This window comes from Periplaneta americana, chromosome 12, assembly GCF_040183065.1.
Source record: "Periplaneta americana isolate PAMFEO1 chromosome 12, P.americana_PAMFEO1_priV1, whole genome shotgun sequence".
Lineage (NCBI taxonomy): Eukaryota > Metazoa > Arthropoda > Insecta > Blattodea > Blattidae > Periplaneta > Periplaneta americana.
Window position 1 is genome coordinate 94786266 of NC_091128.1, and position 27690 is coordinate 94813955.

General features: G+C 36.3%; 2 protein-coding genes across 6 annotated transcripts in view; one reads left to right on the forward strand and one right to left on the reverse strand.

The window, feature by feature from the left end:
* Positions 1 to 11771: 11771 nt before the first annotated feature.
* Positions 11772 to 14988, forward strand: LOC138710691 (CDGSH iron-sulfur domain-containing protein 3, mitochondrial). Its single transcript, XM_069841754.1, has 3 exons — positions 11772 to 12054; positions 12545 to 12709; positions 14456 to 14988. Exons 1-3 carry the CDS (start codon positions 11956 to 11958, stop codon positions 14630 to 14632), a joined length of 441 nt encoding a protein of 146 aa, XP_069697855.1. The 5' UTR covers positions 11772 to 11955; the 3' UTR covers positions 14633 to 14988.
* Positions 14989 to 22287: 7299 nt separating this feature from the next.
* Positions 22288 to 27690, reverse strand: part of LOC138710693 (zinc finger protein 236-like) — a 108428-nt gene continuing 103025 nt past the window's right edge. For all 5 annotated transcript variants that reach the window (XM_069841759.1, XM_069841756.1, XM_069841757.1 and 2 more), the window contains exons 27-28: positions 24660 to 24870; positions 22288 to 23221 (exon numbers count right to left, since the gene is read on the reverse strand). In XM_069841759.1, coding sequence (XP_069697860.1) covers positions 22563 to 23221; positions 24660 to 24870 — 870 coding nt within the window. In that variant the 3' untranslated portion in view covers positions 22288 to 22562. The remainder of the gene's footprint in view (positions 23222 to 24659; positions 24871 to 27690) is intronic.

A 27690-nucleotide genomic window follows, 5' to 3' on the forward strand; every position in this document is an offset into this window, starting at 1 on the left:
TATAAATATGTAATACATGAGTTCTTAGAGATGTAAATGACATTATGTTATTGTATCACATGCAGACTCTATTAAAGCTGCAGTTTACCATTTGATTTATTCGTTAACATTATATCTAAGGACTGATTTAACTGCGGTAAGATTTAGACGACTTTCCCTATATTTCAATTTTAGCATGTGGATGTGAACACGCGCCATTAGTATTATTTTTAAAATAGTGGGAATAACTGCATAAGATCATTTATATTAATTTAATATACTGTACGTATAAAGTATTGCGTTATCATACATTATTAGGAAAAATAATTATTAATGTCATACAGCTAATCTATGTTACGTGTATAATATTATAATAGACGGTATTGAAGTAAGAGGACTGATTCGTTCTCTTTTCGGACGGGGGAAGTACTCTGCCTCCTGGTAACTATTCATAACCATTAAAAAGGAGGCGTTCACAATAAACCTACTCATTTCACTAATTATTGATCAAAACCCCCTTTCAGCAGCCGCCAATAGCTTGTTAGGTATTTCTACATATATTGGTAAAGGAACGAAGATCACTAGAGGGTCCCAGAGAATAAATAATTATAGGAATAGTCTAAACATAGGAATTAAGAATGAAGATAGATTTCAAAAATTGAAGGATAATCCTGTTAGATAAAACGCCAAAGTATATCAGCATTTGAAATAAGAGGAATTGAGAAATTTATTTTAAAATGTGTGTAGTAGGAATATAGGACGATTGCTACTATCTACCGTTCTGACAGGGAATCTAGAAAACGGAAGGAATACGCAATCAGTGAAGAGGTATTTGGAGACATTAATTGGTATGCTTGACTAAACTTTTGTTCTACATGCCTAGAAATGGTATCGATTGCAAGGAACCTAGACTGAGAAAAGATGTGTTCGAAGATAGTTCGTGAGCTTTCGATTACATAGTATGTAGAATCTAAGTTAGTGTCTCCTATCGGGAATACACAATAACTGAGTATGTATTTGTAGACAATTGGTGTATTCGACTAAACGTGTGTTCTACAAGCCTAGAAATGTTATCAATTGCAAACTATGTAGAATTTAATGTTTGGCTCCGTTAAGGAACTAAATTCTAATACCTCCTCTCTCGTTATACTATACTCCTAATACTAGGAGACAAATTCCACCTCTTAGGTTCCCTCTAGTGGCCAACTCTCATGCACAGATGTGTGACAGTGGTACTTAAACTGAGAGGATTCTGTCCGGCATCAGAATGGGAATCCGGTGTGGCTTAGTGGCTAGAGCGTTAGCACGTAGAGCTGACAACCCAAATCCCGGTGCCGGAGAAAATTTTTCTCCGTTTCACTCTTTCTTCATCATATGACGACTCAGAATTTCTGCATGGAAATATCATATGTAGTTCGATACATCGTAATATTCGTACATAATAGTGAAACGAGAGAAGACTTTGTGTAAGCTGGATCTTTATGTAATAATTAAGGGCGAGCGAATTTAATTCCCCGTCACAATTTTCCAACTGAGAAAACCTCTGCGTACACAAAAGTACGATACAGAAAACGAGACAACATTCTGTTGGGTCCATTACCAAGAAATATTGCAGGACTGGACAAATATACCTACTAAACTCGCAACCGTGAAATTCTTAAATCATATGCACTGAGAAAAATTAGTAAATACTTAATTATTAAATACTAAATTTGGTAAGTAACCATTTCCACACTTATTATTACCATCCAAAGCATACTATTATGTGACAAACGTAAATAAACACCAGGATAAATTATTACTCGACCGAGGCCAGTGGACCCCAGTAGCCTGGTGCGCCACTTGTACGTAACTACCAATAGTAGAGGGAGCAAATTGATAATGTCAAGTAAGAGGAATCGGTATATTTCTACTTATTAGTGGATTTGGATGGTTGTGGAGGGATGCTAGAAATTTTGTACGAAGAGTTTTGATGTAAGCAGAGAAATACAGTATGTCAAGATCGTCGTACAGTTGGCTATTTCGGATGAGGTAGTCCGCTCCAGTGATGGTTCGACAGATGGATCGTTGAAGACCGTCTAGTCGTTGAAGATGTCGCGCATTTGCTTGAGCCCATATTTCGCAACAGAATGTCATGTAGGATCGAATTAAAACTTTGTATAACATGGTTTTGACGTTTAAAGAAGTGTAGCTATTGAAAAATGAGTAAAGAAGCATATATCGTTGGAAGGCCTTCTCACGAATATGTGAGACGTGATGTTTAAAAGTAAGTCTCTTATCAAGAAAAACTCCAAGATACTTGACGGTAGTTGTGTAAGGTATGTTTTCATTTTGAATGGTTAAGGGCTGTACTTGCAGCGGAAATCTTCTTGTGAAAACAACTGCATGCGACTTGGAGCCATTTATCTTAAGACCCTGCGTTCGTATAGTGTCATCGCTATAGTTCACATTACGTCCGCGGCTACACTCGCCTCGGTCGAGTAATGCTTGCAACAGAAATTGATTTTAGCAATCGATCAGGCAGAATTCACAAATATGAAATAAACACACAATTATAAGAGAAATCATTAATGTAAATATTTTTATAGACTGAAAGTTTTATTTATTTATTTATTTATTTATTTATTTATTTATTTATTTATTTATTTATTTATTTATTTATTTATTTATTTATTTATTTATTTATTTCCTTATTTACTTATTTATTTAGTCATTTATTTATTTATTTATTTATTTATTTATTTATTTATTTATTTATTTATTTATTTATTTATTTTCTGAAATGTCTATTATGTTATAAACTTGTCATATGCGCGTACATGAGCATCTACGTGGGTTTTCTCAAAACGTTATTTCCCGTTATATTGGAGAGCTAATGGACTTCTTTCTTTAATATATTCTTAAATATTTAACGGCTAAGTCATCCAGCGATCAATAACGTACATCAAATTCCATTACAAAACTGAAACGAACATGTTACCTTTACATGAATCCAAAAATAAAGGAGTGATTTATAATGCAATTTGCGATCGTAAAAATGGCAGCTATTGTAGTATCTTTATTCATTATTCACAGCATCATAATTTCACTCATGACGTCACATGAAGTGAATGTCGTAAACGAAAAGAAAAGAGCATCAAAGACAAGCTCGGATATGATTCACATGACATACGAGACTACCTATGTTTTATTACTGCGTTATTTTACTGTGAAAAAGTAACAAACTGAATCTGAGTGCCACTCATGCCTGTTTTCTATCAGAACGTATTTACCACACGCCATATTGTTTTCAATTTCATTCAATTATTCTTACCTAATAACATCATTTTCGGCTAAACTTCATCAAATTCAGTGTTCATGAATATTGGCATTTCTTACCATAAACACGTTCGTTACGCGTGAGGGAACCACAGAAGCATGGTCTGACGTATTTTAACATTAATTTATATATAATCTTTAAACGCTGATTTTTTTTCTAATAAAAAAGTTATATTAGAAATAGATAAAATATAAATACACGTTATTTATATCACTTTCGTCAATAATTGAGTACCCTTAACATGAACTCACCCTAGTACACGACTTATTGTGCCTAGCAGGTCTACTTTGTGTGTGTGTGTGTGTGTGTGTGTATGTATGTAAATTTTAAATTATGGTTTATTTAACGAGGGTCGCAATTGCAGAGGTTATATCAGAGTTTTTTCTACATTAGCACAAGTGCGAGAGATTATAAGATCACAATGTCATGGACATATAAACTCAGAACCATTAAGGAAGTAACTATCCATGGAATGGCGGTCTGTTTTATTCATGTTCAAGATTTCATGGCCGTCTAAACCGGCCATATAATCAACAAAGCGGTTAAAAACAGTCGAATGATAAATCTTGTTACAATGAGTACTACATGTAACTTCATAATAATGTGGGCTAAAATGTAGATATGAATGTCAAATCTGTTAATTATGTTACATGTAATATTTAAGTAACGAAAGATCGAGGTAATGTATTAATTTGTTTTTGAATGATGTTTGTACATTGAATATTACATTTTCTTTGGCAGTGCTTAACATGAATAGCAGTGCTTAAAGTAGTGATTACTTACTTTTTAGGCACTGATAATAGTGGGTAAAATGGAACTTTACGCACTATCGTAGAAAAATTACTATTTTCCATTCCCACTGCCGTAAGTATGCGGTTATTAGCTTGTTTTCAGAGAAGTAAATAGATTTTGTAGTAATAATATTGGTTGCTATTTTAAATTGTGTACCAATATGTCTGGTTAAATCCCAAATCTCTCCGCAGTGCATATGAAGGGAAGACATATGTCATTGTTAATAGTGAGTGATTCGTCCGTCGGATGGGAATGTTAAGCCTGGCGGCCCCCCTTGGTGCTATTCGACAGGAGTTGGCTACGTCCCGGCACCGGGTTTCCCCTTCTCCCTTCACACTTTCATCATCATCCTCACCCATTCCCTACACTACACTTACACGTACCCTTAACATAAACTCACCCTAGTACACGACATAACTCTTCACAGATACATATCATACATAACGTGGCCCGCCGAAGTGGTTTGCAATTTGAAAATGGGTCACAGTCCAGCCATCTATCCGCAGTATTCGGAACTCAATCACACAAAGTGAAGTGGATAGGCATAGACGCACACACACACACACACACATGTTGGTTGCTATTGACGACGGGACGTAAGTCACATTGCTTCCCTAGGGAAGTAAGTGAAAATACGTTTCGTTCAAGTCTCACAGCAAGAAATAGAAGAACACTCAAAACTCGACGACCCTCCCAAGAGTTCTGATATTAAATTATGTAAAATGAAGAAATATATTTTTATTACGTAAAATGTGGAAGTGGGAAAACATTATAGGCAATTCGAGAATTCATAGAATTTGTTAGTCTCGGACTACTTAATTGCACCCCTCACTATTGTTCGGGCGCATATCTTCCCTACTAAAAAATTTCTTGGCTTTAGCTGTCATTCAACAATAGATGCGTCAATATCTATGTTAAATGTCGTCGATAGTGGACAACTCTATCTAACTCTTAAATTAACCATTTCTGTTTTAAAACTTTTAAAACATATGTTATCAATGTTATTGACCGCATCCTGACACATTGATAGTACCCTACATACAATAATAATAATAATAATAATAATAATAATAATAATAATAATAATAATAATAATAATAATTTATAGTTTTGCTTCATAGCTTCCTTAATTTCATATGTGCTAATATATGAGATTTTATTTAATGACCGTTTACCTATATTCTGATGAGAAGATAAAAAAGTAGTTGTTTTATGATTTTAAAGAAAAATGCAACATTTTTTTTATGGGTGATAAGTATGAATCTTAACATAAGAGGTTAAATGCTTTGAAGCTACACAATTAATATTTCTAAAACCTCACGCAGGACACAGTATGTTGGATCGATAAAAAAAGAGAAGAGTATTACAGACGTAATAAGAACTTCACATACCGAACGAACACCGATACTATTTTAAGAGAGTCACTAGGGCCGCCGAGAAGGAGGGGGGGGGCAAAGGGGGCAAGTGCATTTGGGCCCGTGAGCAGTAAGGGCCCGTCAGATTGAGTTTGATTACTTTTCATTATCACGAATAATTATTCACAGATACATACCAGTACTATAAAATTTTGTAAGAATATTTGTTACATGAATCTGACATATTAACCAACAATAGTAGAATTAATACAAATTACCACTTCATTATGTAAATGTTTAACTTTTATATAATGGAATATCGGTTTCCTACGTTAATAGTCATCGACACGACACTTGAGGGCTCCGAGATTTGGCTGAAATATGTTTCCGTCGCTTGTACCGAACACGTTCAATTGGCTTGTCCCCTTAACTACCAACCCCTGCCAGCCCACCACAATATGCTAGTGGATTCTCCCAACTCCAAGCCGGAGGATTACGTTTCCTTTTCAGTAGGACCTACATAGTACGTTTCGTGACGAAACTTTCGCCTTTTCGTTGTCGCTTTTCTAGTAAATTCTACTCATTACCAGTGGACAATGGACAAGTGGAAGCATAAGTCGGAAGATGAGAAGCGCAAGGAGAGACAGAAAAATTGGAAGATATTAAGAAAGGGGGTAGAACTTTGTTTGAAGTAGAGCGACCTTGGAAAACTAAAAAGTAGCAGACAAATTGTGTCACTGAATGTGTTGTTCGAAAACAAGAGCCTTTCCAAAAACAGTATTACAGTATTTTCAAAACTCAAGAATGGAGAATGTGTTCCCAGAGACTGGCTAGTGTGGAGTGAAACAAATCAGGGAAAATAGTACAGTGACTGATTTTTTTTACTCACACTAGCCAGTGTCTAGGAACACATTCTCCATTCTTGAGTTTTGAAAATATTTTTTAGTTTTCCAAGGTCGCATGTTACCTGTCATGACTCAGAGTTACGAACTGGTGTGTGTAAATTTGTTTCACTTGCACATATTAACACATCATTTTTACTATTGCTCTGATTCAATACTTCTGTTATCAGAATTTTTTTCTAGACAGCCACAACCATCAGTATTCCAGGGGCGATTATTCAGGTGAAGTAGGTGAAGTATCATTTCACCTATTTACGTGTAAAACACAATTTTATCTCGTATTAATAATTATTTATAGTTATTACCGGTTCCGTATTTCTAAAATAAAAAAAAGTTTTATTTTCAGTCGTTATTAACAGTGTTTAGTTGTATAAATAGTACCTGTAACCGTCCGCTGAATAGAATAATGTCAACTGTTACGAGCGCCGAGCGGTGTCTATTGGAACCTATAATACTGTAGAGCAGCGGTTCCCAAACTTTTTCAGCCACGGAGCCCTTTTTGAAACAAAAGTTTCTCGTGGAGCCCCAAGAAATGTTTACTTTTTAGTTTTATCTGTCTACGTTCTATGAAGCATATTTCACACGATACATAGACGGAAGTATGAATATATATATATATATATATATATATATATATATATATATATATATATATATATAGTCCACACCTGTGGAGTAACGGTTAGAACGTCTGGCCGCGAAACCAGGTGGCCCGGGTTCGATTCCCGGTCGGGGCAAGTTACCTGGTTGAGGTTTTTTCCGGGGTTTTCCCTCAACCCAATACGAGCAAATGCTGGGTAACTTTCGGTGTTGGACCCTGGACTCATTTCACCGGCATTACCACCTTCATCTCATTCAGACGCTAAATAACCTAAGCTGTTGATAAAGCGTCGTAAAATAACCTATTGAAATAAAAAAATATATATATATATAAAGGAAATAATAGTAAAAAAGTACTGGATATAATTTATTTAAATCTGCAAAATGATATTAACAAGTAGTTACGATATTTAAAAAATGTTACAATGTTACATGTACACCCGAAGTTAATGTGAAGAATGTGCCAGTTTCTTGCGACAGAGTTTTTCAATGTCCGGTGTCATACAAGTCAGTTGAAGACGTCTTCTGTGTCCAAACAAGTTTGATACGAGGCGTATCCAGAAAGTAAGTTTCCCGATTTTTTCTCCTTGAAAGTAAACGTAATTAGCCGTGTCAATTGCGCATTCGTAACAGATCTATGACGTATCAATCATATGCCAGCCGGACAGGTCCCGCCTGGTGGCAGTAGCGTGGCAGCAGTGGTCCGAAATGGAAGCTCTTATTCCTTCTCCCGCCGCCTGCGAGGTTTGGTCGGTGATAAAGTTCTTTAATGCACAAAGCATTGCGCCAATTGAAATTCATCGGCAGCTCTGTCAGGTCTATGGGCCGAACATCATGAGTAAGCACATGGTGCGTCGCTGGTGCAGGCAGTTTTCCGAAGGTCGTCAAAGTGTCCATAATGAAGAGCGCAGTGGGCGACCGTCCCTCATCAATGATAATCGTGTTGAGCTGGTGCGGCAGTGCATCATGGAGAACCGTCGCTTCACGATTACGGAGCTGAGCAGCCATTCCCCGCAGATATCGCGATCCTTGTTGCATGAGATTGTCACTAAGCACCTGCTGTTAAAAAAAGTGTGTGCCAGGTGGATGCCGAAAAACCTGACACCCGAACACAAAATGCAACGTTTAGGAGCAGCACTGACATTTCTGCAACGGTATCACGATGACGGCGACGAGTTCCTCGACAGGATCGTCACGGGCGATGAGACTTGAATTTCGCACTTCACCCCGGAAACCAAGCAGCAGTCAATGCATTGGCGGCATAGTGGATCTCCGGTCAGGACGAAATTTAAACAGACGCTGTCGGTACGGAAAGTGATGTGCACGGTGTTCTAGGACAGGAAGGGCATTCTGCTCATTGACTTCCTTCCAAGAGGTGAAACAGTGAACGCTGACCATTACTGTGAAACACTGCGAAAATTGCGACGTGCCATTCAAAACAAGAGGCGTGGAATGCTTACTGCAGGTGTTGTGCTCCTCCATGACAATGCTCGTCCACATACGGCTCGGCGCACAGCAGCTGTTTTGACGGAATTTGGCTGGGAGTTGTTTGATCATCCACCCTACAGTCCTGCCTGATCTTGCTCCCAGCGATTTTCACGTTTTCTTGCACCTCAAGAAATTCCTGTCCTACGATGAGCGTTTTGGCAACGACGAAGAGCTGAAGACGTCTGTCACACGCTGGTTCCATTCACAGGCGGCAGAGTTCTACGACAGAGGGATACAAAAGTTGATCCCACGATACGACAAGTGTCTCAATTCTGATGGTGGCTATGTTGAAAAATAGCTTAAACATTGCTGTACCTGTTGCCAATAAATGCTTTCCTGAAAGTGTGTGTTCTTTTTTTTAAATAGGGAAACTTACTTTCTGGATGCGTCTCGTATTTTGTTTTTGTAGACCTCGAAAAGGTCGTTTCACTGAGGTACACAGTACCAAAAGGCAGTGAGAGAAATTTAGCTTTTGAATTTAATATCAAAAGATCCTCCCCTATCTTAGCCCAAAATTCGGGAAATGGTTTGCTTTTAAATTATGCCTGACAGTGGCTGTTCGTAACCATGTCTATTAGGACTCATATCTGAAGCAGTGAGGACTGCTGGTTTTGACATCACTGAAAATGGATCTACAATCCACTCATATTTCTTTAGAATCGAATCCTAAGTGTCCCTTGCAATGTATGAATTCATGTTTTGAAGCAAATGGTCAAGGTGTTATTTCATTATTGACATGAATGAGACATTCGTTGTTATGTTATTTTCTTCTATAAAGTTTGAAGTCAATGAGAAACGTAAGATCCTTATTGTCGACGCTTTCTATGTAGAACGCTATCTTTTTCTTCAGTGCGACAATTTCGTCATCAGCATCGAATATAGTCTTCCGTTTACCGTGTATGTAGGCCTATGTGCTGAATTCGTTTTTGAAAAATGTCTGCCAAGTAACATAATTTGTACAACCATTCCTGATCATTCAAATAATCTGCTAGCAAACTGTTCTGGTAATTCAAAAGTGAAGGAACTTCCGTTCGAAGTTCATATAATCGGGACAACGCTTTACAGCGCGACAACCATCGCACTTCTGTGTGTAATATTACTAACAATGATTTGTGTATACTACCCATATCTTCACATAGGAAGTATGTAGTAACTTATATATATTCTTATAAGGTGTTTCTATTATATATATATATATATATATATAATATCATATATATAATATTATGTATATATAATAAAAAACACCTTATAAGAATGTTGAGATAATATAACTTACAGTAAAGTACCGAAAAAATCTCTACAATTAAATTAAAGTAATATACATAGAAAAAAAAAAGTAGCCTATACTGCGAAGGTCGTGTCTTAACAAAGTTGATAATTTTGACGGCGTTGTCTAGTAGGCCTACCTGCTTCAATAACGCTGGCATTTTTTCGTTGCAGGGCGTGTTGGTGTAGTACACAGTGTCTACTTGTGCAGTTTTTTTAAACTTTCTTGATCCTTGCAATAGCGCCAGCAACAGGACCTACCATGGCCTTTGCGCCATCTGTGCAAACGCCAATGCAATTGTCCCACGGTATCGAGTTTTCAATGAAGAAGGAAAAAAATTCAGTAACGCTTGTAGAGGATGGCAATGGCTGCAGAACAAAATATTTCATGAAAAAAACTGAAAATTCATATCGCACAAACATCATTAACAAAGCTAATCCGGCAAAGACCGTGGATTTGTCAAGTTGTAACGAAAATTTCGTTTAACTGATACGGGAAATCATGATATTTTTACGTCTTATTCCGGATTCGATTATGCACAGTGTTATTTGACAAGGGCACACTGGAAATCAAGTTTGCAGTTTTCTCGACCTCCATGCACTTCACTACCTTCACTAATAGTGGTTTCATAAGAGTTTCAGCAAGGGTGAGGTGTACCAGCAAGAGCCTGGTCATGACTAACCAAGTACGACGTTTTCAGTGCTTTCTCGTTGTTTGTTTTTACACGAGGTAAAATTTTGTCTGAACTGCATGGAGTTCGTCACTTTTTCTTTCGAAGTAGTCTGCAGTTTTATTTGTGAATTTTTGAATTGAGAAATGCCGTCTAAACTTGGTAGGGAACATACGACTATTGGGAAAAACTTTGTTACATATCATACACTGTGGACGTTCATCAGCAAACTCAGTGAATCCCATGTCCAAATATAAATCACAATATTTTCGTTTGTTACTTCCAATACCTCTACACTAGGCATCGTACACTCTGAGACAGATCATGTTCAACATATTCCGAACTCAATTCCCAGGAATTCGCACTATCTTCTTTGAAAGTAAGGTTATAGCTGTTGTTATCTCCCTTTGACTGAGCACTGGTTGATGGCTAATGACTCTTAGGTCTTAGAGAGCCCGTCTTAAGTCACAGTTCCGGTTCAACGAAAGTTTAGCTAACACATCTGCTATCAAATTAACATGCAGGTATACAGTATATATATTTTTGAGGCAACGTAACAGTCAATAGATTGTAGATTCCACGTACCACGAATAAGAAGCGCTGCCTGCCCAGTATATAAAATAAAATATATTTCGAGAATCATTAAGTACTTGGCAAGCAAGAAAGATCGAGATAGTTCCAGTAACGAATAGATCTAATATTAATGCTTCCATGTAGCAAGAAGAACGCAAACTACTTTCTCAGAAAGTATTTTTCGCCTGATGGAAGTAGTTTCCGTTTTCCCGCTAGAGACTCGATGGAAGCAGCAATTTTTGTCATCTTCATAACTTCAGCACACTTTGGGAACCGCTGCTGTAGAGGTAAAAATATTTGGGCTCCCATTCTCATACAGCACTTGGTTTCCATGGTAACGTGACTAAAAAAATGCGACAGATATTTTAGTTCGAGATAAAGTGGACACTTTACAAGATATAGTCAAACTTTCCCAGAAGGAAATGACAGAAAAGTACAAATCTTGCCTGTCGGCGCATGCGCGGACTTGGTTAATAAAAACCTAAACTAACCAAACCTAATCTTCATATATGCAAGTTGTGTAACTGGAGCAAGAAGGGATTTTCTTCAGTTGATCTGCAATGTACACGCGAAAATAAATTAAAGTAAGGATCACGCTCCCAATGCATGAGAGGTCCACGCATGTGCTACCCAGCAAAACTGTTTCTGTCCCGAGCCTCTCATCTAAGCCACATAATCTACTCGCAATATTTACGCAAATACACCTGGTCGCTAACAGTGGTGCTATCTCTCACTAATATTCAGAACAAGGCTTCTTCTCACTTGCCTGGCTACCTCTACACCATACATCATACTCTACCCGTTGGCAACACTGTATTATTGCTAAACACTAACAGGTCTACCAACCAATTGGAGTTTGAACATTGAACTTGAGTTGCGAGATTTAAGATAAAACATCAAAATAAACCCACTTATTTGTTACCTCAGTAAATATTACATCATACCAACCTGAAAGGAAAACAAATATACGACTTATAGACCATTCATAAGCAAGTCAGTGTAACACGATGCGATTTAGAAGTATTTCTTTAAATTACGTATTGATGCGAGGAGGACGATTGTACAGTACTCAACGTACGGATAATCCTGTTGGAAAAGCCACAGAGGTATCAGTATTTATATTATAGTTATGTATTGTGTCCACTGTATTTATACACAACTTGTTTCCGTTAGCGAAGTTGAATCACAGCACAGAGTCAAACAGAACATAACCTCATTTCTTCATAGATTTTTAATTTAATTCAGCTATGAACTTACAACGTACAAAATATTATTCTTCAGCTTTTCATTAACTAGATTAATTTAGTAATGTTTAGACCTAATATAGCCTACATTTTACTTTGATCTAAAAGAAGGAGAAAGCAATGAATGGTAGCCTATATGGCTAAGAAGAGATATTGATTGATGTTTTTCTATTGTGTTAATATACCAAAACGTGCCATTCGTATAGGCCAGTGCATGCGCCCTGCGCCAAATAATTGAAAATGGAAGGTGCTCTGAAAGTTTTTGGTCCAGGGCAATTTATTTGAATATAGTGAAGTTTAGTATTTTTGCCTTTTCATTGCCATGAATTTATCAACTATGTTTCCTCAACAGACAACACAAAAAGAACCAGAAATCCCTCAAAATCCACTGAAATCAATACATACGGCTTCTCTTCAACAAGAAAATGGTAAAATTTATGACAAGAAGCCATTCAGAATGAAGTGTCTGAAAGGAAAGACATATTTTTGGTGTTTGTGCGGTCAAAGTAAGAGTCAGGTAAGAGTTTGAATTAACTTTAAAATGTGAAAAATGCGTAATTTGCATACACTATGGGTACTTTCTGTTTTGTGTTGCTCACTTACCGTTTGCTCTTCATCCTTCTGCTCTGAACAATAGGCATGTCTTTTTTCTGTACATAATAGAACTTATAAGGCCCGTAACACACTTGCAGAGTTTTCGCTAGCGAGAAATGTGTTGCGAGAAAGAGGCGAAGAGCCTTCCTCCACACACTTGGCGAGTTCTCGCTATGATCATCTATGCACTGCCTTCATGAAGAAAGCATTTTTCTGAGTATAGCAATGATTCGTTGGGGGAAATGTTATAGGTTATGTGTTTACGTATATTGTCGTACTTAAATATATAACCTGTAAGCAGGCCCAGCAGGCCTATATTGGCGTACTTTACAAATCGCTATGTTGAATTCTTAGTATTCAGATGATGAGGAAATTGAGTTCCATGCACTTATTTTGTTCAGGAAAAGAAGAAGTAGGCCTAAAATTAAAGCCAGAAATATCTGAAAACGCATTGTATCTTACGAAAATAAGGGCGAGTTTGGGACACTGGTTTCGATTTGAATGATAACACGTTTAGGCGTTATTTCAGGTTCAATGGACCACAATTTTTTTTTTGCCATTCATGATATGATGGAGAATTCTTTGCTATATTCTGATTAAAATTACGTAAACTGTTAAGACATATAGCTAGATACATTATTTCAAATGTTTAATCAATACTATTAAATCTCATCAAAATAAAATATAGCCCTATTTATTTTCAGATAATCTGATATTTGTCTCCAGATTTCTTCTTTAAGTTACGTGTTTTTATAGTTTTCATCCCGTGTATCATATAAATAGGCCTACGGCTGACATCGTACAAGTTCGATAAGTTTCTGACTGCAATTATCAGTCATCTTTCCTCATTTTCAAATAAAAACAATACAATTCATCGCCACCTGTGATATCTTTTTCTACATTCAATCGTCATAAAGAGTATAAATGTCAAACATCTTTGATAAATGTGTCAAGAAAATTCGCTGAGCTACCGATTCCAGCAAGAAACTCACGCGAGGTTTTTGCCTCGAGCGAGAATCTCTTCCAGTGTGTGGACGTCCATTTGAATCCATGTTATCAATTTTTTAATTTTCTCGCAACACATTTCTCGCTGGCGAAAACTCTGCAAGTGTGTTACGGGCCTTAAGCTGGAAATGCAGTAGGAAAAAGATCTGCGCAATTGAAACATTGCCTGTCTTCAATTTTTTTTTTTTAAATAACAAGGCAAATAATACTAAAAGTCAGTATACTTTGCATGTGGATAACTTACTCTGATATAAAATAGATTGATTTATTGTAGGAAGATGTGGGGTGTGTTCTTCTGCAGATTTAATCTAAGTAGGCCTATATTCTTTCTGATCAGCTTGCATTCTCTCTATCGTTATATAGACATATGTATTTGTATGAAGAAATGCGGTCATTTGTTTAAATACGTACTGTAGGTACTTGAGTTTATAATTTTATTTATTTATTATTATTCTTTTGGGTGAGTGATACAATATTGCAACAAAGTATCCAATGACAGCGTGATTTAATTTTTTTCTCTTTGTACAAATCGTGCACTAGTAGTCTAGAATAATTGGGTGGTTATCTGTGTTATGCTGACCATTTTATTTTACTAACAAAATAAAAATTATTCAAATAAATTGATAGTAACTATGACACTGATGTATTATTTTTTTTCTTGCAGCCTATATGTGATGGGACGCACAGAAATCCGTATTTGAACCTTAAGTTTCGCCCTATAAAATTTACAGTGACAGAAGATAAAGAATATTGGTTATGTAACTGTAAACAGACTTCTAACCGGCCTTTCTGTGATGGAACACACAAACGTGAAGATATTCAGGCAGCTATTAGATCTTAAGATACGGACAGCTTGTTCAAATAATAGATTCAACATGTTTACTTCTAGAACATTTTTGCTTTGAATTATTTTCATTGCTGTAAATATGTAGGCTATAGAACACTTGTCGATTTTTACTTAATGTAGGCTATTTTGATCAAAGAAGAGAAAGGACCATCCCATTGAGATTGTTACAAATGATAAGTAACTTAGTGAATGGTAAAGGTTTATATTTTTTAATCATTGCTGAAGATACAATGTTCGAAACATGAAATGATTAAAAGACATATTTACAGCAATAGAAATGGTCTGTGGAAACCTATTTTAAATAACTGTATTTTACCATTGCTTCCTTCCATTAAAACTCATGATCGTGATTTCTCGTTGTGTGTTGTTTCCTGGATCCTCTGCATTCCTAATATTTAGACATCATTTTCAGGTCTAATACAGAATGGAATGTAATTAGAATACAGAGCATCCCGTTGTGTCTCTGAGCATAGTACAAAGTGTCCTTACTCTTCAAATATCTCCATGCAAGGGTTTCCAATCTAGAGCACCTCAAACATCTACTGGCCATTTCCCAGCATGTTATTAGTCCTTTGTCTGCCGTTATAGGACTCGTCTCCACCATGAAATATACAAACAGAGACTGCTCTTCAATTTTGTGATTAAATTAGGTACAGAATTGAGAGTGTCCTATGTATGATGATGATTGAGTGACATTTATAAATCCGATGCTGACAGACAGGCCATCCTGCCTCGACTGACAGTGCCAAGTAACATCCCCAGATGAGTACCTGATAAGCCTCAGGGCCTGGTCCCTAAGCCCTTAAATCCTATATCAGCATTGGAGATTCGTATTACCCTTAAGACTTCACCCCAGCATATTCTTCACTATTGCAGCTAATACATGAGATGCTCAAGAGAGAATAAGTTTGTAGAATGTGAAGGGAAAATGGGATTAATGTCCACCACAAATTCTATCTAGATCAGGCCAGTGATCGAACCTGGGCTACCTGGATGGATTACCAGCATATCAGATCTGAGCCTCTCAGTTTCTGATAAAGTTATAATTTGAAATGATGTGATTAATAAGCTTACTGTCTCGGGCTCTTATACATGCAACAATTTCTGACTTGAAACTCTACATCGAGGTACAGAAAATGAGAAACATTTTAATTTTTTGACATGAAAGATTTTTCTGTAGCCTAAACTGTAATGTCGCTCATACCATGTAAAAAGAAATGTAAGATGAACCTCATGTCTTGTGGATTTTCATGAGGTCCATCTCGCTCCATTCTCTACTTAATGTGCCTCAAGATTTTCCACACAAGTCATGGAAATATTGGCTTTACAAGTTACATATTATATACATGAATATCCCATTCCGTAACATTGTGGTCTAAGGCATCATGCCTAGGACTGGTTCGAGTCCTCCTGGAAATTGAATTTTCTCATGAAATTCTAGCCAGTGTATGGGACCAGTGCCCACCCAGCATCGTGATGAATTTGGGGAACTACAATAGGTAGCAAAATCTGGTTACAGAAACCAGCTATAATAGCTGGAGGAATCATTGTACTATAGGTTAACTGGCAAAACTCCATTGTAGGAGGTTACTAAACCTTACTGCTGTGCTGGAGGCGGAGTCGGAGTTTTCCCCTCCATTATTCTGAACCATTGTCACTACTGATTGACAAGTCATCTGATGCATCACTGTTATCAGTACACGCTACTATCGGCTGACAATTAGGAAGGAGGAAGTGAATAGTATATTGTGTCACTCTTTAATATTGACGCATGCGCAGACCAACAGACTTTTGTAAGTTGTTTCCCTATAGCTACACATCTCCGATCTCGTTGGATGATCGTTCACCTCTACTGAGGCATGTGGACGTGAGATCAGCAGCCAGCTGGTAGGTCTTTGTCCTTCATGGGCTGTTGCACTATGGATTTAATTTTAATATACACAACAGTGTCAAAGAAAGTACAATTTGTATTTTGTTACTTTAATTCGAGTATAGATGTTTATGCAATCAGTGAGATTTTGTTGAATCCTCTGTTTAAATTTTTTTAGGACAGTGAAGCTGGTCGTTTTTACACTTCATGATTAGAAAAATCTGAATTAAATTTATTGTCATTTCCACAATTATGGAGGGACTCAAAATCAATTAATGAAGTAGTTCGAGTATTTTCACATTTTTATACTAATAAAGATAACATACATAAAACTTTTTAAGGGTATTTTTTAATGCTTTCTATCTGAATTTCTTATGTGTTTATATGAGAAAGTATATTTTCTCAATTCGTGACCCTTTCTTGCATTCTCATTTTATCTCTGCTTTTCTGCATGTTTTCTAAAATATTGCCATTAAATGTAAATCTTATATACAAGCCCAGGTCATTTCAGAAATTTGTTTACAATATGGTGAAAGAAGAGAATGGACTTCGTCCACTCAACCAATATATCTCTTGCAGAGCTTGGAGATAAGATAAAGAGTTTGTGATGTGGTTACTTAACTGTTACTTTCAATGCAAGTAAAATTGCAATTTTTAATTAAGGATACCATGTAGTATGTCTAGTTACTGTCTTGTTAATTTGCAATCATTATTGTAGTGTATCTGATTAAATACAAAGTATTTACTGTAGACAACGTAGGATTGGTAAAGGAGTGATTAAGCAGAATTATTTGTCTAGTCCTCGTGTCTTTATAAGTAAGAGACACGATTTGTATGTATTAAGTTGCAGCAAATGTATTCAATATTTGAAAGAATACATGCAAACATCAGAAAAATTTTCTGTTGAGTAGCATTTGAAATGTGCACAAACATATTTTAATGGGTGCATATTGGTGAAGTTAATAATGAAGTACACTAATAATTGTTACAATAGATTTTTGGCATACGTTTGATTTATTGTAATACTTAAAAAGTGACTTGTTATAATAAAATGAGAGAAAATAAGACTTTACCTATGTTCAAGACTCAATATGATTTCCATCTATTAACATATTTCCAATTGCCATTTTTGGAAGGGAGATCCTCAGAAGAATTATTACAGTGTTGCCAATTCAGCGAGTTTTCTGCTAGATCTGACATTTTTCAGTGTTACTTTAGCAGGTAAAATTTGCGAAATTTTTATTGCTCATACAGGAATTTAGCCGGTTTTTTTTTAATACAGCGGTTAAATAATCTTATTTCACATTGACAATATAGCAATTTAGCGATTTCTATATTGTTTCTTAGTGGGTTTTTAAGAATCTAGTTCGCAACACGGAATTGTATGAGGATATTAGGATCAGAGATGAGTGGAGGTGCAGATACAATAAAATTATACATCTTGATTACACAACTTTGAACACTGTATCACTTCGGATTATGTATTATATGACTTTCTTGTGTTAAATTCTATCGTACCTGGTTTACATGTTTCGACCTATTATGGATCATTCTCAGAACTGGTCGTTGTTGGTCTTGGCACCTCTTGTTTTGTTTCCTGTAAGGGTGTGTTTGTGTGGTGTAATGTGGAGTCAAAGAGTCTCAAAACACAACTCAATTTCAGAACACACACACTCTTTGACTCCACATTACACCACACAAACACACCCTCACAGGAAACAAAACAAGAGGCGCCAAGACCAACAACGAACAGTTCTGAGGATGACCAATAATAATAGGTCGAAACATGTAAACCAGGTATGATAGAATTTAACACAAAGTCATATAATACATATTCCGAAATAAAATTATGGAATTGTTCAAGGGTGAGGATATAATAATATGTATTAGATTTTTATACTAAGGAGGCTGGTGCATATAAATAGAATGGGTGAGACTAGAAGAGTGAAATAATTTTTTTTTTCTAACGTATCTAGAAGGATCCCGATGAAGGAGTAGGCCTAAGAATAGATGGTGGAATTGTGTTCAGCGAGATTTAGTGAGATTTGGATTACGATGGAAGAAGCTCTTGGCAGATAGAGATGAATGGAGAGTCAAGGAGACAAAGATCCACCATGGGCTATACTGACATGCAAGAAGAATAACATATATTCATCTCAGGTAGCTGGTTAGGTATGAATCCCTATATCAATGGTAATATTCAGTGGCGGCTCCTGCATATTAAGAGGAGGAAGTAAGTTAAAAGTACAAAATGACACCTTCTTGAATGAAACATGCTATAAATGAACCTACATGCATACATGTAAGACCAGGTAGTGGTGGGGTTGGCCTTCCCTTTTGTATAGCTATAATCTGTTCTTGTAAACTGAGTTTCATAAATTGTCCAAAATATAATATGTTTTCACTTCCATTCATTGTTGAATAATTACACAATTAACAATTACAAGGATATTCAAAACCTCGCAGCATTTTTCGCGCACACAACAGCATGACACGTTGGAAGAGACCAGCTACTAACATGTAACCGAAACTGTTTTACAGAAGTTGGAATGGGAAATAATCTGTTCGGAAAGCGAGAAACACTGCACTCACCCACGTGGTCTGTGTTGCCACATGTACATTTTACAAGTTCAATATCACATGCTTTTGAAGAATGTTAGTTCTTGTGAAGTCATACTACCGTTATGTTAGTTCTTGTGAAGTCATACTACCATTATTGTTCAAATATAGTTTGAGCATTTAAGGTTTAAGTGAGCTGCCGGTGCCCGAATAATTTTTTTATGTTAAATATAATTTAGTTTGGAGTACTTTCAATTTCAAATATATTTGCACAAAACTGACAACTTGGCTGTCGCCCTTTCTAGTAGAAAATTAATAGAAGTGAATTTCAGGGGTCAAAAGATCTGCGATAATACTAAATAGAACTACTTCCTCTTTGTTTTATATAAACCTGACCTTAACTTACAACTATCCACAAAAGTTTAAAACCATGAATAGTAGCCTATATAAAGTGCAATGAATAATATTTGATTTATAATTGAAAACTGTTTTTATTATGCCTCCTATATGTTATAGTCTGGTTGAATGAAACATTGCTAGATGGCAGCACTAGCGAGCTTGCTGCATGACCAGTTGGTTTCTGTCTGCTGCACTATTTCCCGCCCATGTTCAGAATCAGAGGAGGATCTCCTCCCTATCCTTTCATTTTACTTGCTTTAAAACTCTGCTTCTTTCTCTGGCCGCTAGTGCGCTGTTGTCTATGTATGTTAACTGCAGTGAAAGAGGAAAGGATTGACCCTCCTCACAAACAATCTAGCATCCTTCTTAAGTTTTCGCGCAGCACATGAGCACGCACCATTTAAAACTCATCAACCGAGCTTTTCTGATAGCTGTGAACTTAATAATTATCGAGTCTTCCTCGAATTTCAAGGCATTTATTTTATTTGGTATTTACTTTCAAAAGAAGGACCTCCCTTCCCTCCCCCCCAAGGAACCGCCACTGGTTATATTGTTGTGCAAACTGGAAAGACTGGATGATACCTCAAACTGTAAGATTACAGTGAAAAATCGAATTTCCGTGCTGAAGATCTGGCTGGAAATCACTCAGTCAAAATAGAATTTACAGTGAACAAAGACCCTTTGAGCAATATTCCTACATTGTGGAGAAGAATTTGACATTGTCAACCACACATTGAGAAATACTGTTCAGCATTTTGGAATTACTTGCAGATTTCATAGACTGAGTGATATTAAACCTGAAGATTCTCTGTTCGTTTCGTATGTCATTTGTTTGGGATAGATAAGCATAAGTAACAGAAAAAAACAGGTGGCCAAAAAAAGATCTTGTGCAATACGAATTTGATGTTGGAGATAGTAAACCTCAGTACAGAGGTTAAGATAAAGGTAAAGCCAACCCAATTACAGACCAAAATTAGCCCAGAGAGGTTAAGGCTCCCACTTTTACAGTGGCAGTAGAGATGTCAGTCCTACTTGCTTACCACCTTTACCCCAAAGGAAATGTCCCTCGTACTCATTTCTGTTAGAAACTGAGTGAATCCCAGGGACATAGTGCAGCCAGAATTAGATCAATAGAGAAAATCCATGATCCCATCAGGAATTAATCTCATGACCAGCGAACGAAACTTAATGCTCGATGAGAGAGAGGCAAGTGGTTTCAGGTTAACTGTGTTCTAGAGTGCCTTTATTGTGTACAATAGAAGGTGGTGTGGGCTGTGCCATATTGAACTACTGTGTCTTAGTTGTTTGCTGTTTACTTGCTGTATGTTGCAGTCGATGAGTAACTTTGTTTTAATTATTTTACGACATTTTATCAACTGTGATGAGTAACTTACATCATGGGCTAGAGACCTCAAAATGTCATATTAATTTCGAAAAAAGTATTGTTATAAAAATATTATATTTCGCGTTTTATCGCTAGTTAGTTGTAAGATAATCGCAATAATTTTGTATAAATTGGAAAGCGATTTTTACATGAAAAAATAACCCTATATTACGTATTAGGCGTCAAAATAATAATTTTAAAAAGTTTCATACAACAGTTTATTCTACATATTAAAATTAAACACAACTTTTTTAATTTTTTTTTAGTGGGTTATTTTACGATGCTGTATCACCTCAGCTTATTTAGCATCTGAATGAAATGAAGGTGATAATGCTGATGAAATGAATCCAGGATCCAGCACTGATAGTTGCCCAGCATTTGCTCGTACTGGGTTGAGGGAAAACCCTGGAAAAAACCTAATCCAGGTAATTTGCTTTGACCGAGATTCGAATCCGGATCACATTAAGAAGATTGATTGATTAAATGTACCAATAGTAATGTAGCATTTAAAAACACCAAAAAGTGCTATAATTCAGTTTTGTAATTGATTCCTGCGGTCTGTATATAATTGGGTTGTGAATTCAGAAGCTGATTTTCTTTAATGGGATATGTCAATTCTCAAAACAATTATTATTATCGGAATTCGAAATCACATCACCACAAGAGTATCCATTACATGGCATTCATAATGTTCATTTTTTTAGTTGGTTATTTAACGACGCTGTATAAACTATTCGGTTATTTAGCAACAGTAGAATTGGTATTAAACCCAACTGTCTTAAAGTAGATAAAGCAATAATCTTCTTTAAATCATATTCAAAATTTGCCATGAGGCCGAGGATTCGTCATAGATTACCAGACAGACATTCATCTTACAGTTGAGAAAAAAACACGACCTGGTAATCAGCCCAAGTGGCAATCGAACCCAATATTCTTCATGACTTACGTAAGAACAACTGAGCATAATCTACAACAATGAAACAATGAGGAACTTGTCTATGAGTAAATGGATTCATTTCGAATATGTGTTTATTTGTTGTAATTTAAAGTATGATTAAACACTGTGATAGCGTTTAATTACACTCCTAATTCTGCAGTTTAATCATAAGGCTGAAGTTCCTGTTTGCGTATTTCACTGTGGAAGAGGGTTGTGTTACTGTGAATAACAGACCAGGAAATGACCGGTACATGTTGGGGTGCTCGAGATTGGAAAACCTGTTTCTGCAATACAGAAAAGGGAAGGGGATGATTGTTTCCCTTCGTTTACATTAGGAACAGCAATATATGAGATGACTTGTAGTTACCAAATGATGTTTATGTTCAGATTTCATTCGTTGATAGGAAACACTAACTTAATCCACATCAGAAAAGAATCTGGTTAGTCACAAGTAGGTATAGATTGTTGTTAAATGGCAATAATTTGTCAAACACTTCAAATACGTTTAGAAATAATTTCTTATTTCCATATTTTATTATTACTGCTACATCAACACTATTGTACATATGTAAAATGGATGAAAATATTCACAAAACTGATGACATTTGAAAATATATCTACACTTTTTACAGTATTTATAGTGTGTACAATATTTAAAATTGACACCTTATATTTGTAATATCTTAAAGGCAACTTTTTCATTTCATCACATTGCTTTAATGAATGTTACTTTGTACTTAGGTCTGTAATTAAAAAAAAGTGACTGGAATTTAATTTAAGGATCAGCAGGAGTGGTGTTTCTTGTTTGTGGAAATAAATCACCTACAACCTTTTCGAGGTCTAGGGACTTTCCAGCAGTTATGTCTGTACTACTAAAACTAGAGAGAGTGGGTTGCTGTTTCGGTTTGAGCAATGATCGCGTAGGAGTAGGAGAAGCTACGGATGTGATCGTATTTACAGTTACGTTGGTACCTAATTCCAGAGAGCTGAACTGATGGGCACGACGTATGTGTGTTTTGAGGTTACCTTTCTGAGTAAAGGAATAATTGCAATATGTACACAGGAAAGGACGTTCTCCTGTATGATTCTTGACGTGTGTATTAAGAGCGTTTTTCTGATTGAAAGACTTATTACAAATGGGACAAACAAATGGACGCTCCCCAGTATGGATGCGCATGTGTCTTTCCAGTTGACTGGGTTTTGAGAAGTGTTTCCCGCACGTCACACAATCGTGATATAATAGGAAGTCTTCAGAAGTGCTGCCATCTTCTTTCTCCTTTTGTTCACCAGACAACTGGTTAGTCACAGCCACTAAAGTCCGTCCTCCTTTTCTACTATCAGTTACACGAAAACGGGAAGACTGAGGTTGCTGTTCACCTCCATCCACCACTTCCATGTCCAGACCTCCTGTCAGGTCAAATGTAATATCTTCTCCTAAAAATATAAACATTCAAATTGATTAAATCATTGTAACTGCGAAAGATTAAATTTCATGAAAGGAAAGGGAAACACTTTTAATATTAGTCTATAAATCAGTAAGCACTCATTTAAGCTGTAACCTAACCAAACCAGAGGTACTACTTACACATGAATAGCCGCAGACTAGTATGAAATATGGAAGGAGGCAGCACAGCAGTTTTTAATAAGGAGAATAATTAGTGAATGAAGAGAATAAATTTGTCTTGATTACACACTTTATATCACTTAAGACTTAGTTACAGAAAAAACTTTCTACTTTCAAATTGAAAATAAATTGACAAATTACTTTGGCTGATTAGTTTCGACTGCATGTTATTATTTTTTTTATTTTAGTAGGTTATTTTACGACGCTTTATCAACATCTTAGGTTATTTAGCATCTGAATGAGATGAAAATAGATAAGGTGAAATGAGTCTGGGGTCCAGCACCGAAAGTTACCCAGCATTTGCTCATATTGGGTTGAGGGAAAACCCCGGAAAAAACCTCAACCAGGTAACTTGTCCTGACTGGGAATTGAACCTGGCCACCTAGTTTCGCGGCCAGATGCGCTAACCGTTACTCCACAGGTGTGGACGACTGCATGTTAGTCATCTTCAGGATTAGTGTAGTCGAAACTACCCAAATAAGGTACTCTACCAATTTAGTTTCACTTTAACACTAGGAAGTTGTTTCTATAACTAAGTCTCAAGTAACAAATTTGCGTCTTCTAAAAATTAATATTATGCATCATAACACAACAGAACTACAATGTGAAGCAGAGTAATAATTAATTCATGCACGCATTCAGAACACATCAATGAGTAATTGTATGATGAGACATTGGATGCTATTTTTTAGATTTCAAGTAGTGATCTGTTTACATTGGTCATTGGTAATTTTGCATTCTTCACTTGTTCTTGCCTTGGTATCTTGCAGTACCAGAAAAGCTGGTTCATACTGAGAAGCCAGAATATTGATACAAATCAATTAGTTTCTCGTATCATTAGGCAACCTATTAGGTAGGCTATTCATGTCAATTAGTATAACAACTGGATATGCTATAATGAGGAAACAGCTTAACAAGTCATTACTGATGTTATAGTCTATGCCAGGGCTGGGCAGCAAGAGCGGATTCTACTCTCTCACGGGGAGCCATATGATTTCTCTTCATCTCCTTTCTTCCCCGCCGAACATTGCACAGCGTTGATTCAGTGACAGATGAATATTAAGCGTCCCCGTTTAGAGTCTGGATCCGCTCCCGATGCCAGCCCTGGTCTATACAGTCGACAAGATCTGAATATTATGTTTTCTATCCTGTGCAAGAAAGCTAAAAAATATTATTTATCAAACATAATAAAATTTATTAAATGCATACAGAAACATAGCACGGGAAATCATTTAATTTAAGACATACCATTTCTTGTAGGAATGTCCTGTAAAGCAGTTGAGTGAATATTAATGATCTGCCCATGCTCATCAGTATGAATCTCAAAGCGTACTGATGATATATCACTATTGCCAACTTCTGTCTGCTGCTGTTGGTCATCCACTATATTTCCTCCTTCCACTTGATTCGACAAAGCGCCATTGTTAATAGGAGTTGTTTGGATGATGATGTTTGAGGCCTATTCAAAATAAGAAATGATAAGTACTAATCTAAACCAACGACAAGGAACAGGGGAGTTAACATTATTTTAAATATATATAAGTACAACAAATAGCAGAGACAAGAAAGAAACAAAATCTATCTACATACTTCCCTTATTAAAGGGTTGCCACAAGGACAAAGCATTACTAACAATTAAACTGAATGAATATAATATGTTTCATTAACAAACAAAGATTTAAGTACACAATACCGGAGGGGGCATATGGTAATTGTGTAGAGTCACTACTGTCTTCGCGCTACGAGTTGGCACGGGGAGTAGATAGGCGGGACGGGGGAACTTTACGCTACACTCTGACCTGAAAACTTCAGTCCACTTACTTGGCTACAAGGGAACGGAGTCAGACATAAAAGATTCCGCATCTTCGGTGCTGTCGCTATCATTATCACATTTTTCAAAATTTCTGGAGTATGATCTGTCCATGATAATCGTCTGTTTATGTTCCAGCCGTGTATATTAATTCGAATCTCTCAACAAAGCCATTAGCCCCACCGCCCCCATCCTGATGAACAACAATGAGTGTTCTGGACACATTTACGGTAGTCAAAACTCCCGTAACATTTTTATCATGCCAGAACTTGGAAAACGTTAAATTGGTAGGCCTATCTATCCGCATTTCGTCCAGATGCAAAATCGGTTTTTCCACTTTCCTAAGCTTTCTTATTTGCTGTAGATATTTTCACGTATTCTAATTTACAGTGTTTTCCTCAATTTTTTTTTGCTGCACACTTCTTCCACCTGAAATCCTTTTTCTTCAGTATTCGTCTTAATGTTGTCTTTCATTTCAAATAAATTTTCTCTTGTAAAAGGGTGGACGTTTGTTGCAGCTTGGTACTATTTTTTTACTTGTTATTTAACGACACTGTAATAACTACTAGCTTCTTCAGTGTTGATTGAATTGATGATGGCGAGATGGTATTTGGCGAAATGAAACCAAGGATACGCCATAGATTACCTGACATTCGCCTTCCGCTTGGGAAACCTCGGAAAAAACCCAACCAGGTAGTCAGCGCAAACGGAAATCGAACTCACTCCCGAGCACAACTGCAGATCAGCAGGCAAACGCGCTACCTCCTGAGCTACGCCAGTGGCCCTCTTTCTTTTTCAAATAAAAATTCTCAATTATATCTTTTTTGTCAATCTCCCGCCGAAGTCATCTACATTTGCATTTCGCTAGTCTGGACGTTTACATTTTTTTTCTCCCTCGGGTGTTGACAACGCACTTTCTTCTGTGCAGTCTTTCATTTCATTCCTTATACGCTGTATTGTTCTTGTGGATATATTAGAGTACTTTTCTACCTTTGCTGTAGGTTTCGTAAGAGGAATGCAAAGGCACTGTTGTTCTTTTTCTTCATCACAGAATTATTTTGCACTTCTAATAATATTCCTTTCTTCGCTATAGATTGTCAATCCTTGTTTCCTCTTTGTCGACATATTTACAATAAACAAAAAACTGCTATAAACCTAAATAACAGTATACAATAACATACATTCTATTAACTATATTATTATCAACACTATTAACACGAAAAGCAAAGGCTAACTAAAGCAATACAAGATTTGTGGTATACTGAAAACAATTGTCTTGTTGAAACTAATAAAGCACTACAGTAAAAACCTACTATTATTTTCACAAAGTCGCAAAGATTCATAGACACATGCAGTAGATGTTTGTGAAACAGGAATATTGCAGTGAACAGCGTGATGCGCATGCGCGACTGTTTCCCCTCCGCCCTGTCTAAGTACTTCAGCCGCCTTCTCCTGGCATGACAACAGTAGCTGTTCACATAAGTCACTTTCGGACTATTCTTAGATTTCGTAGGCATTACTGTTAACCATGATACTCATATCTATGTTTGTTATCATTATGCTGGTTTTCGAAGGATTATGGCGAAGGCATACTGGTGAGGCTTGCTCCACGCAGTATTTTATATGAAATGGATATTGTCTTTGCAGGTAGAGGAAGCATTAGTACACAAATATACAGAGTGTGCCATTTATCTTGTCCACCTCAAATAACTTTTATGTTTGGACTGGGATTGAAAATATTTTTTTTGGAAGTTATTTTACAACAAGGGGCTAACATAAGTATGGAGATTTGATTTATGTAACTGCATTCTTGTTCAAGATGAAACATGTGATGTCATCACTTTTTCAAATAGCACCACATAATTTAATCATGTCCAATGAATTACACTCTTTAAAACGAGTTCAAAAAAGTATCATAATGCTACCATCCGAAACAATGACACAACGACACCAATGGTGGTGTTCCATTTATGTCAAATAACTTTCATGTTTGGACTGAAATTGAAAATATTTTTTTGGAAGTTAGTTTACAACAAGGGGCTAAAATAAGTATAAAAATTTTTTCATGTAACTGCTTTTGTTGCACAAGACAGAAGTGACGTCATAATTTTTTCAAATAGCACCACATAATTTTTTTATGTTATATTAATTACACTCTTTCAGATTAATTCAAAATGTGGTTTTAGACCCTTCTATATCAAGAAATAACTTACTTCCAAAGTAATAATTCTAAATGAGCACAATATCTTGTACACAGCATACTCTACATGACACAAATTTTTTCTAAATGTTATTGTTTCGGAGGGTAGCATTATGATACATTTTTGAACTCGTCTTAAAGAGTGTAGTTCATTCAACATGGTTAAATTATCTGGTGCTATTTGAAAAAGTGATGACGTCACTTCTATATTGTACAAGAATGCAGTTACATGAACCACATCTTTATACTTATGTCAGCTCCTTGTGAAA